The following is a 15,010-nucleotide window of genomic DNA, read 5'->3' on the forward strand; positions in this document are numbered from 1 at the left end:
ATTACCCAGCCTGTAGTATTCTGTTACAGCAGCACAAACAGATTAAGACACCCTAGCCATCCTGTATTTTATCTGGCAACCTTAGGACAGTAGGGCTTCTGTTCAGCCTTCAGAGGCCAGGTCATTGCTGATGATAAGAACATTTGGGAGTAAGGGGGAGGGGAATCTAAATCGAGTTTGCCAGCCATAGCCTACTTTCGTAATCATAGCTGCTTATGGGAGGGCAGAGCAAAGTGATTTAGACCCCTGGCTCTCAACATGTGTTCCCTTGCACAAGCAGCATCAGCATCACCTGGAACTTGTCAGAAATGCAAATCCTTGAGCTCCATCCCAAGCCTACTGATTCATACCCCAGGGACAGGGCCCAGTGTGCTCGGCTTTAACAAGCCCTCCAGGTGATGCTGAGGACACAAGTTTAGCCCTCCATCAAAAGCCTTGGGGATCAGACAGACCTGGGCTTGAACCCCAGTCCCACTGTTTACTGGCTGTGTGAACGTAGTGGAATTACTTAACTTCTCCAGGCTTCCATTTCTTCCTAAATTAAAAAGTAATCCAATACCTTATTTAGGGATATATTAAAGTAATATGCTACGTATAAAGCCCAAATTGCCTGTCATTGTAAGCAACTATTCTTATTTTTTTTTTCTCTCTGTTGCTTGAATCAGCAATTTATACTTATGACACAAGTATAGGTCCAGCCACGCCCTGAGACAAATTTGAAGGTCTGCATGGCAAGCTCCAGTTACAGAGCAATCTTTGTGTGCTCAGTTCCAAGGAGCCTTTAATTCTCAACACTTCCATTTCCAGTAGTCCTAAGGAAGGAGAAAGAAATTAAGAGGAAAAGGTTACAGGGAGAGTAAGGACCAATTTCCTGTGGGCACTGGTTCTCTAATCCACCAGCAGTGGCAGTGAAGGGCTACACTTTTGCCCACAGCAGTTGTTCAGAAGGTAGGATATTTTTTTTTCTTCCTTTCATGGGAAAGAGAGAGAAAAAGGAGGCCTGAGTTGATGAGGACAATATGGGGGTTCCTTTTAAAGGAGGAGGATTAGTACATTTAGGCATGTTTCACAAGTCCAGTCTGGGGGCTCCCATATTAAATCTAGACAAGAGTTTCTCCAGTTTGACATTACTGACATTTTAGGTCAGATAATTCTTTGTTATGGGGGCTGTCCTTTGCCTTGTAGGATGTTTAGCAACATCCTCAGCCCCTACTTCCTAGATGCCAAAAGTCCCCCTTATTGCCCCTCACAGTATTGGCAATCAAAACCATCTCTAGACATCAGATAGCTTCTGGGGAATGAATTTGCCTTTGAGAACCAATGGTCTAGAGATTTCATTAGATAACATCCACTTAAACCATTTTAATAGCTATCGTTTATTGAGCATTTACACACATCTATTATCCCCAGACTCATTTACAAGGTAGGTGATTTTATTTATTTATTTATTTGTCTGTTTGTTTGTTTGAGACAGGGTCTTACTCTGTCATCCAGGCTGGAGTGCAGTGATGTGATTATAGCTTACTCTAACCTCAAACTCCTGGGCTCAAGTGATCTCACCTCAGTCTTCCAAGTAGCTGGGACTACAGGTGTGGGCCAGCACAGCCAGATAATTTTTAGTAAGTTTTTGTAGAGGCAGGGTCTCACTATGTTGCTCAGGCTGGCAAGGTAAGTATTACCTACATTTTACAGTTGAAGAAACTGAGGCTTAGAGTGTTAGAGGCACTTGCCCTAAACCATACAGCTGGTAGCTCTGGGATTCTAAGGTTGGTCTAACTCCAAAGCTTGTATAATTCCTGCTGTAACACTCCCTTTCTCTGGAAAGTTAAGAATTTTAAAAAAATAATAATAATAATTAAAAAAAATTTCTCAAGTCAACTCAAGTCCAAATATGTTTATTGAGCTAGATGCCATGAAAAGCTACAAGAGAAATCTAAGCTATTGCTCCTCTCAAGTTTTCAATATCAATGTCATTGAGAAGGTCAGATGTTTCACACAACACAGGGAAAGAGAACTGTGAGACATACTGAGTTTGGGCCAAAATGAGCATTTCTAGAGGCAGAACTTTGTGAACTAAATGGCCTTTATGTATGTCTGCTTCACATTTCCTTTTGCTGTCAATCATAATTATTTTTTAAAAAGAGAGCAATGAAGCCTTGAAGTTCATGGAATCTACCAGCCACATGTCCTATAAAATATTAATTCTCTTGTCTTGGGGTGGGCTGTGGGTTGCTTCCAACCAAACACTCAGCTATCTTCTTTCTGGCTCTCTGCATGAAGTTCACCTCTCCTCTCTCCCTACGTATGGCGGTATACTCATAAGCCTTCAGCTTGCTGTAGTAATCAGAAAACTTGTTGTAGAGGATGGAAATGGGCATCCCGTTGAGAATGATCCCGAAAGCAATGCAGAGGAAGGCAAAAAACCTGCCCAGGTGGGTCTCTGGGTACATGTCTCCATAGCCCACAGTGGAGATGCTCACCTGTAGAGGAAGGAAAGCAGGATGGAATTGTTAGCACTAGGATCGGGGAGGAGAAGAAAGGGAGAGGAGCAGGCAGAGAAGTGTCCTCCCTGTGGGTGCACATGGGAAGTGTAATGGCTTCCCATGGAGCCTGCTTTAGGAGGTACCAGGAAGACTCCCTGTAGGACCTGTGTCATGAAAAAACAGAAGCTATGGATGGAGCTGAAAGACTTTGGCTGAAATCATGACTACAACTCATGCATGTTTGAATGTAAGATACGGGAGGAGGTAATGCCTATTTGAAAGGGTTGTTGTAAAGAGCATTTAAAATAGTATGTTAAATTCCTGGTGTAGAACGTGCTCAGTAAATGATCTTTGCCTCCCTAACTCAGCTGGGACCAGCTTCAGGACAGGGGGTCCCTGGGTTTGCCTGTACACCATATGTATTGGAAAAATCTTGGGCTCAGAACAGTCAGACCTGGGTTTAAGTCCTGACTCTGACCCTTTCCAGCTAAGTGACCTCGGGCAAAACCTTCAGACTCACTGTGTCTCTCTCTCTCCCTCTCTTTTTGTTTCCATTTAAAACAGGAGACAACCATCTAACTCTCAGGATTCTTGTGCTGGCTAAATAAGAAAATGAATATAATGCACTGAACACAGTACCAGGCATACAAAAGGCATGAAACTCCTCCATTGTCTTCCTCTCATCTTTAAAATGAAGACAATTATAACACTTCCCAAAGTTGTTCTGTAGTTCAAATGAGAGACTTCATATGAAGGTGCTTTAATTGCAGATGTCTGGAGAAACACTCTCATTATTTTGTAAAGGGACTTTTGTAAGACATGGCTCACCAAAAATATGTTCACCCCTGCATGAAATACTTCCCATTACTCTTGTCATACTGATTTAAATCCCACTAATTGGAGATTTATTTAGGTTAACAAGCTTCTGTTTTAAAATGCAGATACCCATGGGACTAGTTATCAGTTACCAGAGAAAACCCTGGGAAAATTCCTTGGGGACTGTTTTTTATGCCTCATGTACTCCCTCTGATCCCCAGAGTATTGGCTAAATTACTAGAAGCCTTTTAAGCGGAGCTGTTGCTCACAGTTGTAAACATTTTTGCATTGCACAACTCCAGGGGGCACTCTTTGCTTTGTGTATTTGGGTAGTTGTTGCCATAATTTTCCAGCAGACGGCAGTAAAGCATATGCTCATCTTGTGGATCCATGCTGAGGTGGCCGTTAGCTTAGTAGTGTAAATATTTTTGTTTTGATGATGTAAGGGTTAGTTCGAACCTAGAATAGTGCAGTTGATTGACTAGAATGAAATGGAGAAGTGAGCCAGCTGGACAAAACTGGGGGCACTGATAAGAACCACAGTTCCATCCAGCCCATGAAGAAAGGAAGGGCATCCCTCCTTTCTGGGGCTGATGATGCACCTCCTCTCACTCAATGCCCTGTCTCTGGTGAGAGGTCGTGCAGCCTTTTTTGCAGGGTCAGAATACAAGCAAGCATCCAAGAGAGGTAATATGGTGTAGACAAGCTGAAGGAAACAGGGACTACACTAGACTTGTGGGTCTGAATCCACTTTCCCGCTGAATAAGTTGGGCAGATCACCTAACTTCTCTTGGCCTCAGTTTCTACTTTTGACCTGTGTGGCATCTACCTCACACAGTTGTTATAGGAATTGAAGGAGTGCCTGGCATAGGGTGTGTAAGCAATAATATTAGTATATATATCATCCCAGGGTCCCCCATCCTGAAGCTGGCCCCCACTGAGGAGAGGCAAAGACCAACATTTATTGAGTACACTCTATACCAGAAACTCTATACATGCTATGCTTATCAGACCCACAGGCTGTGGAAACAAGCTCCTCCCTGACTCTGCCCTCTGGTTCCAGTAGAGAATCTCCTTTTCCCAACTTCTGGACCAAGGGGTGATGTGAGGCAGTGATAAAGTGAGATTGTCCGTTAATCTCAAAGTCCTCTTGGTTGCCTGAGTGGGTGTGTGTTTCTTGTCATTGACCACCCCAAAAGTAAAAGAACCCTAGGCCAATCTCTCTCCGGGTGTGTGAGCTGAACAGTAACTTTCATTTGTCACTAACACCATCACTCACACGTGTGGATGAAAGTTTAGTCAACTTTCCCTGGAGGAGGCCTAAAGGGAGTTTGGATTTAGGAGTGAATGGCAGGAAGAGATAGTTTAGAACAGCGGTCCCCAACCTTTTTGGCACCAGGGACTGGTTTTGTGGAAGACAGTTTTTCCCATGGACGGGGTTGGGGGAGGGGATGGTTTTGGGATGAAACTGTTCCATCGCAGGTTGTCAGGTATTAGATTCTCATAAAGAGCAAGCAACCTAGATCCCTCGCATGTGCAGTTCACAATAGGGTTCCCACTCCTAATGCTGTGGCTGATCTGACTGGAGGCAGAACTCAGGCGATAATGATTGATGGCCCTCCACTCATCTCCTGCTGTGTGGCCAGGTTCTTAACAGGCTACAGACAAGTGCCAGTCCACAGTCCCAAGATTGGGGACCCCTGGTTTAGAACATGAGACATCCACAGAAGTCCAATGCAGAGGACTTGGAGGAAACAAGTCACTTAAGGGTTCAGGATGGCAGGGATGGGAGAGGGCAGGAAGACACGGAGGAAGAAAATAATTAAGACAAACTGCTTATTTTCAACTTTTGAACATTCTGCACACTGGCTTTGCTTTACCCTTAAGCCAAACTTCTTTTTTTTTATTTTTTTGGCTGAACTTTGAGTGAAAAGTCAAAAGCAAAGAGAATAGGCGTAAAGAATAAATATTTGATGTGCATAATATGGTCCAAATATTTTTGCATATCTTCAATCTCTATTTTTAGAGAAAAGATCTCTTCTGCTAGGAGTATATGTGTGACCGGTCCCCAATAATTTGTTCAAAATGTACAGTTAATTTATGTGTTGTCTATTTTGTGAATAATTTGACTCAACAAGTGATCTGTTTCTTGCCCCTTGGCTCCAGGAGGAACTCAGGATTCCTTGGCTTTGGGGAACATTTTCTCCACATTCCATAGGCCAAGCCGTTTCTCCCTAGATGGGAATTAAAAGCTGAAGGCCCCAGACTGACCCAAGTGACCTCACAGAATGAGTTGTCACATTAGCAGGAGTTGGGTTTGGAAATGTGACCAAAATTTCCACGATCCGTCTTAATATCCTGAAGAAACCTGGCTAGCTCAGCAACTCTCTGCAAACTGGAAACCTAACCATTCTGCTGTAAACGTACATATTGTCCTTAGCTTTGGGTCCCAAAGCCAGAACGTGACCTTCCCCTGGCAGTTTACTCACTTAACAGCAAATCCTGGCCTGCCAAATATTATGAGGATAAGCATCAAATTTTTCTCTAAAACTTCAGAATACTTGGATTTCTCATTTAACAAGGCAAGTTTGTTTCCCTCATAATGAACAAGGAATAGAATAAATCTTGGCACCCACTAGTACATGCATTCAGGAATTTATGATCCTAGGGAATAAAACTTATTTTTCAAAATAACACTCTGTTTTCCAAAGGAATTAGAAGTGGTGAAGATGGACCTTTTTTGGATAAAATTATTATAAGCCTCAATACATGTTGTCCTTCAAAGGATTCAGCTTCAAAGGCTGTGCTTACTCATGCTATTGTTACAAGTATGTTTGGAATTCCCCTTTTGAATTATAATCTGCACAGTGGATTCAGTGGCAGCAAGCAGTCATATTCACCTTGATGGTTTACTCTAAGTGTCAATCTTAAACGATAAAGTGTCTTAACTATTTTAAAATATTGAATCTAGCCTTAAAAAGATAAAGATTTAGCAACATTACAAAGAAGCAAGTGGATGTGTCACAAACTCTGAAGGTAATTCCTCATGGAATTCAAAGAATGTCTTGATCAGTGGAAGCACTGTTAGAACAAGGCCATGGGTGACTACCTTCAAGAGAACAACCACCCTCATCTGTATATTACAGTTCTGACATGTTTGTAAATGGTACAGTAAGGGGTAGGTGTGCACAGCTAAAGCAAAACCACAAATGTAAGTTTGAGATCTATTAATCTATCCACAGAAAGGTGCACAATAATGATGCTCTCCACATCCTCAGCTTCCTTGCATTTCTCCCTGCCCTCAACAATTCTGTCATGTTCCACTCATGTCATATTGGCTAACATAAGGAACATACTTTAAACACATAAAAGGAGACCACTCCAAAATTGGGACTCCATAAGATCAAAAGTAGTAACAATGCCTAAGAGCCTTTACCCTGTCTATAGCTCCTGTGCTATTTCTGAAGGAGCTAGAACTCTACTACTTTCTGTGCCAGATATTTATATGTTGTCTCTTAGTCCCAAGCCTGATACCCTTCTGTATTTTATTCTACAATTCCAGAACTGGGAGTCTGCAAACTACATTTCCCAGATTCTCTTGCCCACTGTCTTCTAATTATATTCTGCCTATAAGAGACTGGAAGATGGTACGAGGACATAAGGGTCTCTAATCCTGCCTCTGGTTTCTGCTGTCATTCCTCCAATTGCAGCCAATAGCTATGGTTCAGGCATTTTTTGGCATTCCTGGCATCAGCCTCATTGTGCCAATTTAGGAGTCCCTGCAACAGCTACACAGAGGCCCTTCCTCTGGACTCAGCTTCTGGTAGCAATACCTTTTCCCATTTATTCTCCCAGTTCTAGGGCCAATAGCTATTCCCTGCAGTTACCAATCTCTGGATTATCTCAGTTTTCTCTTTCTGCTTTTCCAGTCTTTTTTTTTTTTTTTTTCTTCTAGTCTTCTAACAACTGTCTATTTCCCTGTATTAAATTCCCTGTTTGAAATATTCACCTTGGTATCCGTTTTCCTGACTGCAACCTAATTTATTTTTCAGATGGGTTTCCTCAAAGCAATCAATGAACAAAAATAAAACAATTTCAGTGATCTTGTAAGTGCCACCTATTGGCAAGGTAATGAAAGCATACTTTAGGAAAACAAAGATGGGAACAAGGTCTCTGGGACAAAATTATCTGGTGCCTCAACTAGAGATAAATTTTCTTTTTTAGAAGTTAGTTTTTGAAGGAATGAGTTCATGCCATAGTTTCCTATTTGGTTTCTACAGCTTTAACTTGCCCTGGAAAACTCAGAAGGAAAATGGTTCATTCAAAATCTACTTATTCTTTTCTACTTAAAAACATACCCGCCCCCTACCACACCCCTCGCCACCCCCCCTCCCCCGCAAAAAAAAGAAAAAAAAATGTGGTAATATGTTGAGGCTAAAAAAAAAAGAAAAAGAAAAAACCATACCCACAGAGGAGGCCAATGATTACAGCTTCATCATAGAGCCCATTGTTCTTGTTTAGCTGTGCCTTGCATTTCCTACCCCCAGGCGATCCAGAGAGCCCCAAGATGGCTGGAGCTGCTTTAGGCGTGGGCCTGTTTATCTGGACTCTCAGAAGTTCTCCCGTGAGGGAACAGCTGACCTTTTTGTATGTTTTATAGGCTCTTTCTTTTCCTCAGTAGAAAAAGAATCATTTCTGTTTTATTTTGTTCCCAAATGAATGTGGAAGCAAAGGTTATTGCTTCCATGTGATAAAGACTATCAACTAGTCAGGTATGGTAGCTTCTATTTATTGCAGACTTACTACAGGCTAGCAGTTTACATATGTTTCCTATTACATTAGTGCTCGCAAATAACTTCCATGTGACAGATGAAAAAGACAGGTCTATCTTACATCCTGATACATGAACATTTGTAGACATAAGTGTCCAGGAGGGATTTGTTTTGCAGCTGCAGGAGAATTCACAATAATGAAAATTACTGTATTTTTCTTAAATCCCTGACTTGAGTTACAGAGAAAGTTTTGCAGGATCCTTGGCATAGAGAGAAGAAAGGTTATTAAAAGCAAGTCAGATTTGGCGTTGTCTGAAAGTACGAAAAATACATAAAACAATGGATAAGAGAAACTCTCTGTAATGTGGGATGAATATTTCACAAAGGATACAGCCCCAGAATGGTGAAATAAAATGCCAGTTCTATTTTTCTTTATCTCATCTTTAAAGTTTCAATTTGTGAGTATATGTTTTCTCATATGTATAATATATTTGAGCAGTTATATATTACTGCAGGAGAAAGATTGCATTATTGGAACTAATTCTTTACATCTTTCTGTATCCAAGCTGTTTGCCATATAACTTTGCAGTGCCTTCCTATAGTGGGTGGGCTAAGCTGCCCTGCTCTTTGACTTGCAGCTTGGCCATGTGACTTACTCTGGCCAATGGACTGAGCAAATGCCATGAACAGAAGCTTATGAAGTGTTTGCGTGATGGGGCTTGCATTCTCTCCCTTATTCTTTGCCACAGCCATGGACTTGTGGCTGCTGGGGTCTGCTAGAGGAATGCAGAGGTCTGCTAGTGGACTAGTCTCTCTCTTCATGCCAGCTGACCATCAGGCATGTGAATGCGTAATGATAGCCTCATGAAAGAGAAGAACCTTCTAGTTGAAATCAAAGTAAATGCTGACTTTTACATTCATGAGCTAAATAAATGCTTGATGTTTTAAGCCATTGAGTTTCAGGATGGTTTGTGATGCATCGTTATTATAGCAATAAATAACTTCTAATTTGTTTATAAATAAATACACATTTATCATGGGTATGTGTCCCAAATTTTAAAAAATAAGATGCATGATCAATAAAATGCTTAGAAACCACTAGATCAATTACTTTTAGGAATTGTCTTCTCAGATTGTCATATCTGTTTAGTCAGGTGCATTTGGATGAGTCTCTTTTCATCTTTCAAACTTTATCTCAATGTCATCTTCTCCAATAGGGCTTCTCTGACTATCCCACTAAAGACAGACTCTACCGCCTTAACCACTCTCAATCCTGTTATCCCACACAAGCTATACCAATACCTGAAATTATTTATTATCTGTCATTCTCCATTAGAATGTAAGCTCCGCAAGAGAAAAAAAACTTCATTGTTTTTTCTTCTCCTACCCTGTATCCCTAGTGTTTAGAATACTACTGGGCACACTGGAGGTGCTCAAAAACTTATTGTTCAATGAATGAATGAGGTGAATTTGTGTGGGTTACATGACAAATTGGTCCTAGTATTTTGTTTCTTTTCACTTTGCATCTACATATTGGAAACAAGACATTTTGTCCACATCATTTCAAAGTGTTCTTTTCTCTTTGCTCTACTGAGAATATGAACCTTTAGTCTGTATTATGCAGTAGAGTTATAAGTGTAGAGAAGAACTGGATTAATAACATAGCAGTCCTGGGGAACAGAGTGGTCTTAGAATATTCAAGGGCAATTGCTCCCATTGTTTTTCATAGATTAGTTTGGAAATAAATACAAATGATCAGTCTTTTATCTAATGTATAACAAATTTTACTGGTATAAATAATTTTCAGAATAAAATGAACAAAGACCATTGGTAAATGGTAAGGTTCATAAATGGGATGGTTGGAAAGTGCAGAATTTGGCCTGTGAAAATAGTGGCTGATAGAGATAATAGCTTCAAAAGGAAATTCATACAGATAAGAGCAATAGTTGGTAACATTTATTATTGATAAAAACTGGTGATTCAATTTTTGTAAAACTTATAAAAAACATTGATTTTGAGTTAAATAATGCCACTTAACGTAAGGGATAATTCGAAAGGTTTAGACTTCATTGTACATTAAACAGATCAGAAATTTAAGTGAGATCAATCGGTATTCAGTTCAAAGAAAATTTACTGGTAAAAATACAACGTGAGTAACATTATTCTTTATTTTATTTTAATTAAAATTTTTTCTCTAGCCATATCCCTTTGAAAGTAACGTAACTTTTATCAAAGTATTTGTTAATATACAAAAGGTTGAAAAACCTTTTGTGGGTTACAACTGCAGTATCAGAGAGGGTACTAGGTCCAGTGCCTACATGCACTAGCCTGTAAAGATGTTTAGATGAATAGAAATGTGACTCTCAGGTGCTGTATCATATCATCAGCGTGTGGATTTACTCTTCTGCTTTCCTGCTTTAGTCACCTCCAAAGTAAATGTCATTTGCTGGGGACAAATCATCGACCATGAGCCTCATCTGTACACATGGTTTATCTACTATGGGGATGACCTTTCATCACTTGGAATATGATCAGAGAAGCAGAATTTGGCTAGCTCATTCAGAAGAGCCTCGTGTCATCCTGCCACTGAAGAAAGCTCACATATCCTCTATACATATGAGCTCCCTGCTTTCAAGGGAAGGAAGACTCATTGAACTGCATACTTTTACATTTCCAACCTCCCCTTTTAGAGGTGAGAAAGCAGAACAGCAAGTGAGGGATTGAGGTTTCACAGTTAATTATTCAGGGTCATGGTTAATTATTGGCAGATCTGGGACTAGAATCAGGTTTTCCGTGTGTGTGTGTGTGTGTGTGTGTGTGTATGTGTTTTAAGACGGAGTTTCGCTCCTGTTGCCCAGGCTGGAGTGCAATGGCGCAATCTCAGCTCACTGCAACCTCCGCCTCCCAGGTTCAAGTGATTCTCCTGCCTCAGCCTCCGAAGTAGCTGGGATTACAGCCATGCCCCACTACACCCGGCTAATTTTTTTGTATTTTTAGTAGAGATGGGGTTTCTCCATGTTGGGCAGGCTGGTCTGGAACTCTTGATGGGGTGATCCGCCCCCCTCGGCCTCCCAAAGTGCTGGGATTACAGGTGTGAGCCACCGCGCCGGGCCTAGAATCAGGTTTTCTAAATCTTATGTCAAGCTACATTGCACTGTCAGTGGCCTTGGGCTTGTGTGTCTCAGAAGTGCATACCAGACTGTGGGTTATGACATATACAATGTTAATATTGAAAATATCTACCTTCTGACACAGGAAAACTGGCTATATTTGCTTAATGTCTTTAAAGGTATTACAATCTACTTTTAAAAAGGAAACTATACATTCAATTCTTTCCTTCATATATGCCAACTTATTCATTGATCTCAGAAGACCTGATTAACATTTATTTCCAGGGATTCAGCTGCCATAGCTCAAAATACAGATATTTGAGTAAATAGGCCAAGTTATAAAAAGGCAAAAGCCAAAGAAAACAATGACAAAAAATAACTATTATACTAACTGTACAAATTCAGCAATGCATGCAAAAGAACTAAAACTTGAAAGAGACAGTGCTTGGGTGTGGGAAAGGCATGGATTTTGCGGTTGGACAGGCCTGAGTTTCAGTTCTGGCTTTGCCACCTCTAGTTGTGTGTCCACACTCAAACTCTCTGTACTTCAATTTCACTAACTGTAAGATGGGGCAATAATACTGGGTCCTGAAAGAACTTTAGGGAAGTTAGAGCAAGTTTCAGTTTGAGATGCTTCTTTCCACACTCAGATTTAACTGGAACCAGAGGTGGTGGGGTTTCAGTTAGGATCGACATGGTTCAGCCAAGTCTCACCTCCTTCTCTGCATAAATCTACAGTTTCTTTCAAAAACTGAAGCCATTTCTGCTTGTCCCCTTAAACAAAAATGGTTGTCATAACCATCTCACAAGGCTGTGATGCCAAAATGAGGTAAGCTTTGTAAACAATTTAGGACAGTGGATGTTCAATAAATGGTAAATAACAGTAACAATGACGAATCTTCTTAAAATCTGTCTTTCAAAGGTTTAAAGACTAAATGTAGATTTGGAGATTTCTACGACTAAGTCAAATTCAGTTACTTACTGAAACTCTGAGATTGTCTTTCCAACACTTTGACATCCACTGCCGTTTTGTTAACTGTATGCAGCAATTGGGGGTGAGGAGGAAGAAGAGGATCAGAAGCCAGAGCCTGGTGGCTGACAACCAGGGAAGGGAGGAGCAGCTCGCTGGATGGGAAAGCCCAGAGCCAAGGTACTCACCGCGGCCCACCACCAGGAGTGGGGGATGGTGGTGAAGTTGGTGCTGGGCACATCGTGCTCCACAGAGTAGACGGCTGCGGAGAAAGTGAAGATGCCCATGGCGATGAAGAGCAGCAGGCAGCCCACCTGCTGGTAGCACTGGCGCAGCGTGAAGCCGAAGGCGCGCAGTCCGGTGGAGTGGCGCGCCAGCTTCAGGATGCGGAAGATGCGCATGAGGCGCATGACGCGCAACACCTGACCCACCTTACCCACGCTGCCCACCGTCTGGCCGCGTTGGTGGTTCTCGCCGGTGAAGCACTCGAGCAGCAGCTGAAGGTAGAGCGGCAGGATGGCCACCAGGTCCACCAGGTTGAGGGCGCTGCGCGCGAAGCGCCTCAGGTCGGGTGTGGAGGCGAGGCGCAGCAGGTACTCCAGTGTGAAGAAGCCTATGCACAGCATCTCCACGTGCTCCAGGATGGACCGCAGGTCTGGGCCGCCCTCGTCCTGCTCCGAGTGCTGCTGCATCTCCTCGACGGTGTTGAGCACCAGCGCTACCACGGAGACGAGCACGAAGATGCTGGAGGCCACCCCGATGGCCTTGGCGGCCACCGAGGAGAATGGCTTCTCCATGAGGTTCCAGAGGCGGCGCCGCTGTGGCCCGTAGAAGCGCATGTCGCGGAAGAGCTCCTCTGCCTCCTCCACCTGCGCCTGGGCGCGCAACTCGCGCTGGATCTTGAGCTGTTCGCTCAGCTCGTCGCGCCGCTCCTCGAAGCAAATGCGGCAGCAGCGCGGCGTGTACTTGAGCCGCACACCCCAGTAGCCCAGCTCCTCCAGGAAGCAGCGTGGACACAGCTCGTCGAGCACCAGCAGCACCCCGGACAAGTAGAAATTGTAGACCAGCTGGAAGACGGCCGGGTCGCGGTCGAAGAAGTATTCGTCCGTCTGCTCCTCGTAGTCGTCGCACAGGCTTAGCTGGCGGCTGCGGCTGGTGGAGGTGGCCAGACGACCTAGGCGCGTCTTGGGGAAGCTGACCAGCTCGCAGTAGTCCAGTTGGTAGCTGTGGCCGCCCACATTCACATTCAGCGTGGACAACAGGGCCGGAAGGTCGCTGGGGCCTTCAGGCTTGGTGGTGGTGAGCTCCTCTGCCCGCTGGTCCTCCTCTGCCAGGTCATCCTTACACTGGTCTTCCTCCTCCCCATCTTCGTCTTCCTCGATGTAGTAGTTATAGTTGCCCTCTATCCAGCCTTGGATGCTGGCCTGGGAGCCAGAACGGGCCCCCAGGGAGCAAATGCTCCTGCGGGGTTGGCTGCCCTCATTCTCCGTGGTGTTCCAGGGCTTGTAGCTCCAGGACCGTCTCCTCTCGCTCTGTTTCAGCATGGCTACGGAAAGTGGACTCCTTGCTTTTTCCTCCTGGCTGTCGTAGGGGCCCTAACCTGCTCACTGCCTCTAGGAGGATGGATCACGTGGCCTGCACTGTCTTAGAGAGGCCAGCCTGGACCAGCACACCTAGGGGCCCAGACATTGCCACCGGAGCTGCCCCTCCTCAGGTCCTGGACAGGCCAGCCCAGCCTGCAGGGTCTGAACGCAGTCAGCTGTTGACTGCTCTAATCTTGCTGATTGGGAAGAAGCAAGTGTTAGGAGGGATTTAGAACCTCTTAGCCCATTTCCTCCCCCCACTCCCTTGACCCTGTGACGTAGAGGACGATTATGTGGTCTTAAATCTCTAAAGAATCAGAAGAAGGCAGCGATTATTGCTAATAAAAATGTCAGTCAACCTTGCTCTTAGGAAGTGCTCAATGTATGTGTGCTGAGATGAAATCAACTGAATTAGCTTTAGAATACAGATGCCTGTGTCTTCAGCTTCGTGGTTCAGACGGTAGCCTCTGCTCTAGGTAAACTCACCATTAGCAGGGATGACAAATAGCAACAGAGCAAAGCTGACTTCATGACAAGTCAGTTTCCCTCTCAGCATAACTCTTTGTTTAGAGCATATAAGATCTAAAGCCATCTCCTTCTTGTCCATTCACGTGATCACATTTTTTTTTTTCCAAATGGTTTCTCCCTGGGACACTGCTCTGAAGTCCAGTCAGATCTTTAAGTCAGCTTCAGATTCTCTCTCTTTCCTTTTTGTCTCATCCCTTTCTCTTAAAGAATAGGGATGTTTCAAGAATTCTACCTTGAATTCCAGGAGTAGTAGGAAGATGCTTTAGGGCCTCGCAACCCTGCTCATCTGTATTCGGTCATATTTAAAGGGAGCCCGACTTCCACTCAAAAAAGGGGTCTTCTTCATCCTTCAAAACATCACTTAAAAAAAGTCCCTTTTCGTGATTAAAGCACCGTGCAAATGCTGGATATGCAAACACAATGGACACACAGTTGTAGCCCTCAAAGAACTCCTGGGGATATAAACATGCAAGGATAACAAAAGATGCAGTAAAAAATACTGGGGAGCAGAGAAGCGGGAGGGATTTGCTTTGAGCAGGGAATAGGTTTTTTGATTCAATGTATTTTGCATAGCTAATACAAATTCATGGTAAAAAAATTTTTTAAGGTAGAAAGGCATATTACAGTAGAAAGTTTATGTCTTTCCCAACCATAATTTCAAGCCATCAGGTGTACCTCAAGGAAGCAACCACTATTACTACCTTTTGGCTATCTTTCCAGAAATATTCTAAACATATACAAGTATCCA

At 43.2% G+C, this 15,010-nt stretch overlaps 1 protein-coding gene across 1 annotated transcript; it reads right to left on the reverse strand.

The window, feature by feature from the left end:
• Nucleotides 1-1,879: 1,879 nt before the first annotated feature.
• On the reverse strand, nt 1,880-14,339 carry KCNV2 (potassium voltage-gated channel modifier subfamily V member 2). Its single transcript, XM_050760519.1, has 2 exons — nt 12,340-14,339; nt 1,880-2,480 (listed from the first exon to the last, which is right to left on the reverse strand). Exons 1-2 carry the CDS (start codon nt 13,693-13,695, stop codon nt 2,199-2,201), a joined length of 1,638 nt encoding a protein of 545 aa, XP_050616476.1. The 5' UTR covers nt 13,696-14,339; the 3' UTR covers nt 1,880-2,198.
• Between the last annotated feature and the right edge of the window lie 671 nt (nt 14,340-15,010).

The sequence above is a fragment of the Macaca thibetana genome, chromosome 15, assembly GCF_024542745.1.
Source record: "Macaca thibetana thibetana isolate TM-01 chromosome 15, ASM2454274v1, whole genome shotgun sequence".
In the NCBI taxonomy this organism is placed as follows: Eukaryota; Metazoa; Chordata; class Mammalia; order Primates; family Cercopithecidae; genus Macaca; species Macaca thibetana.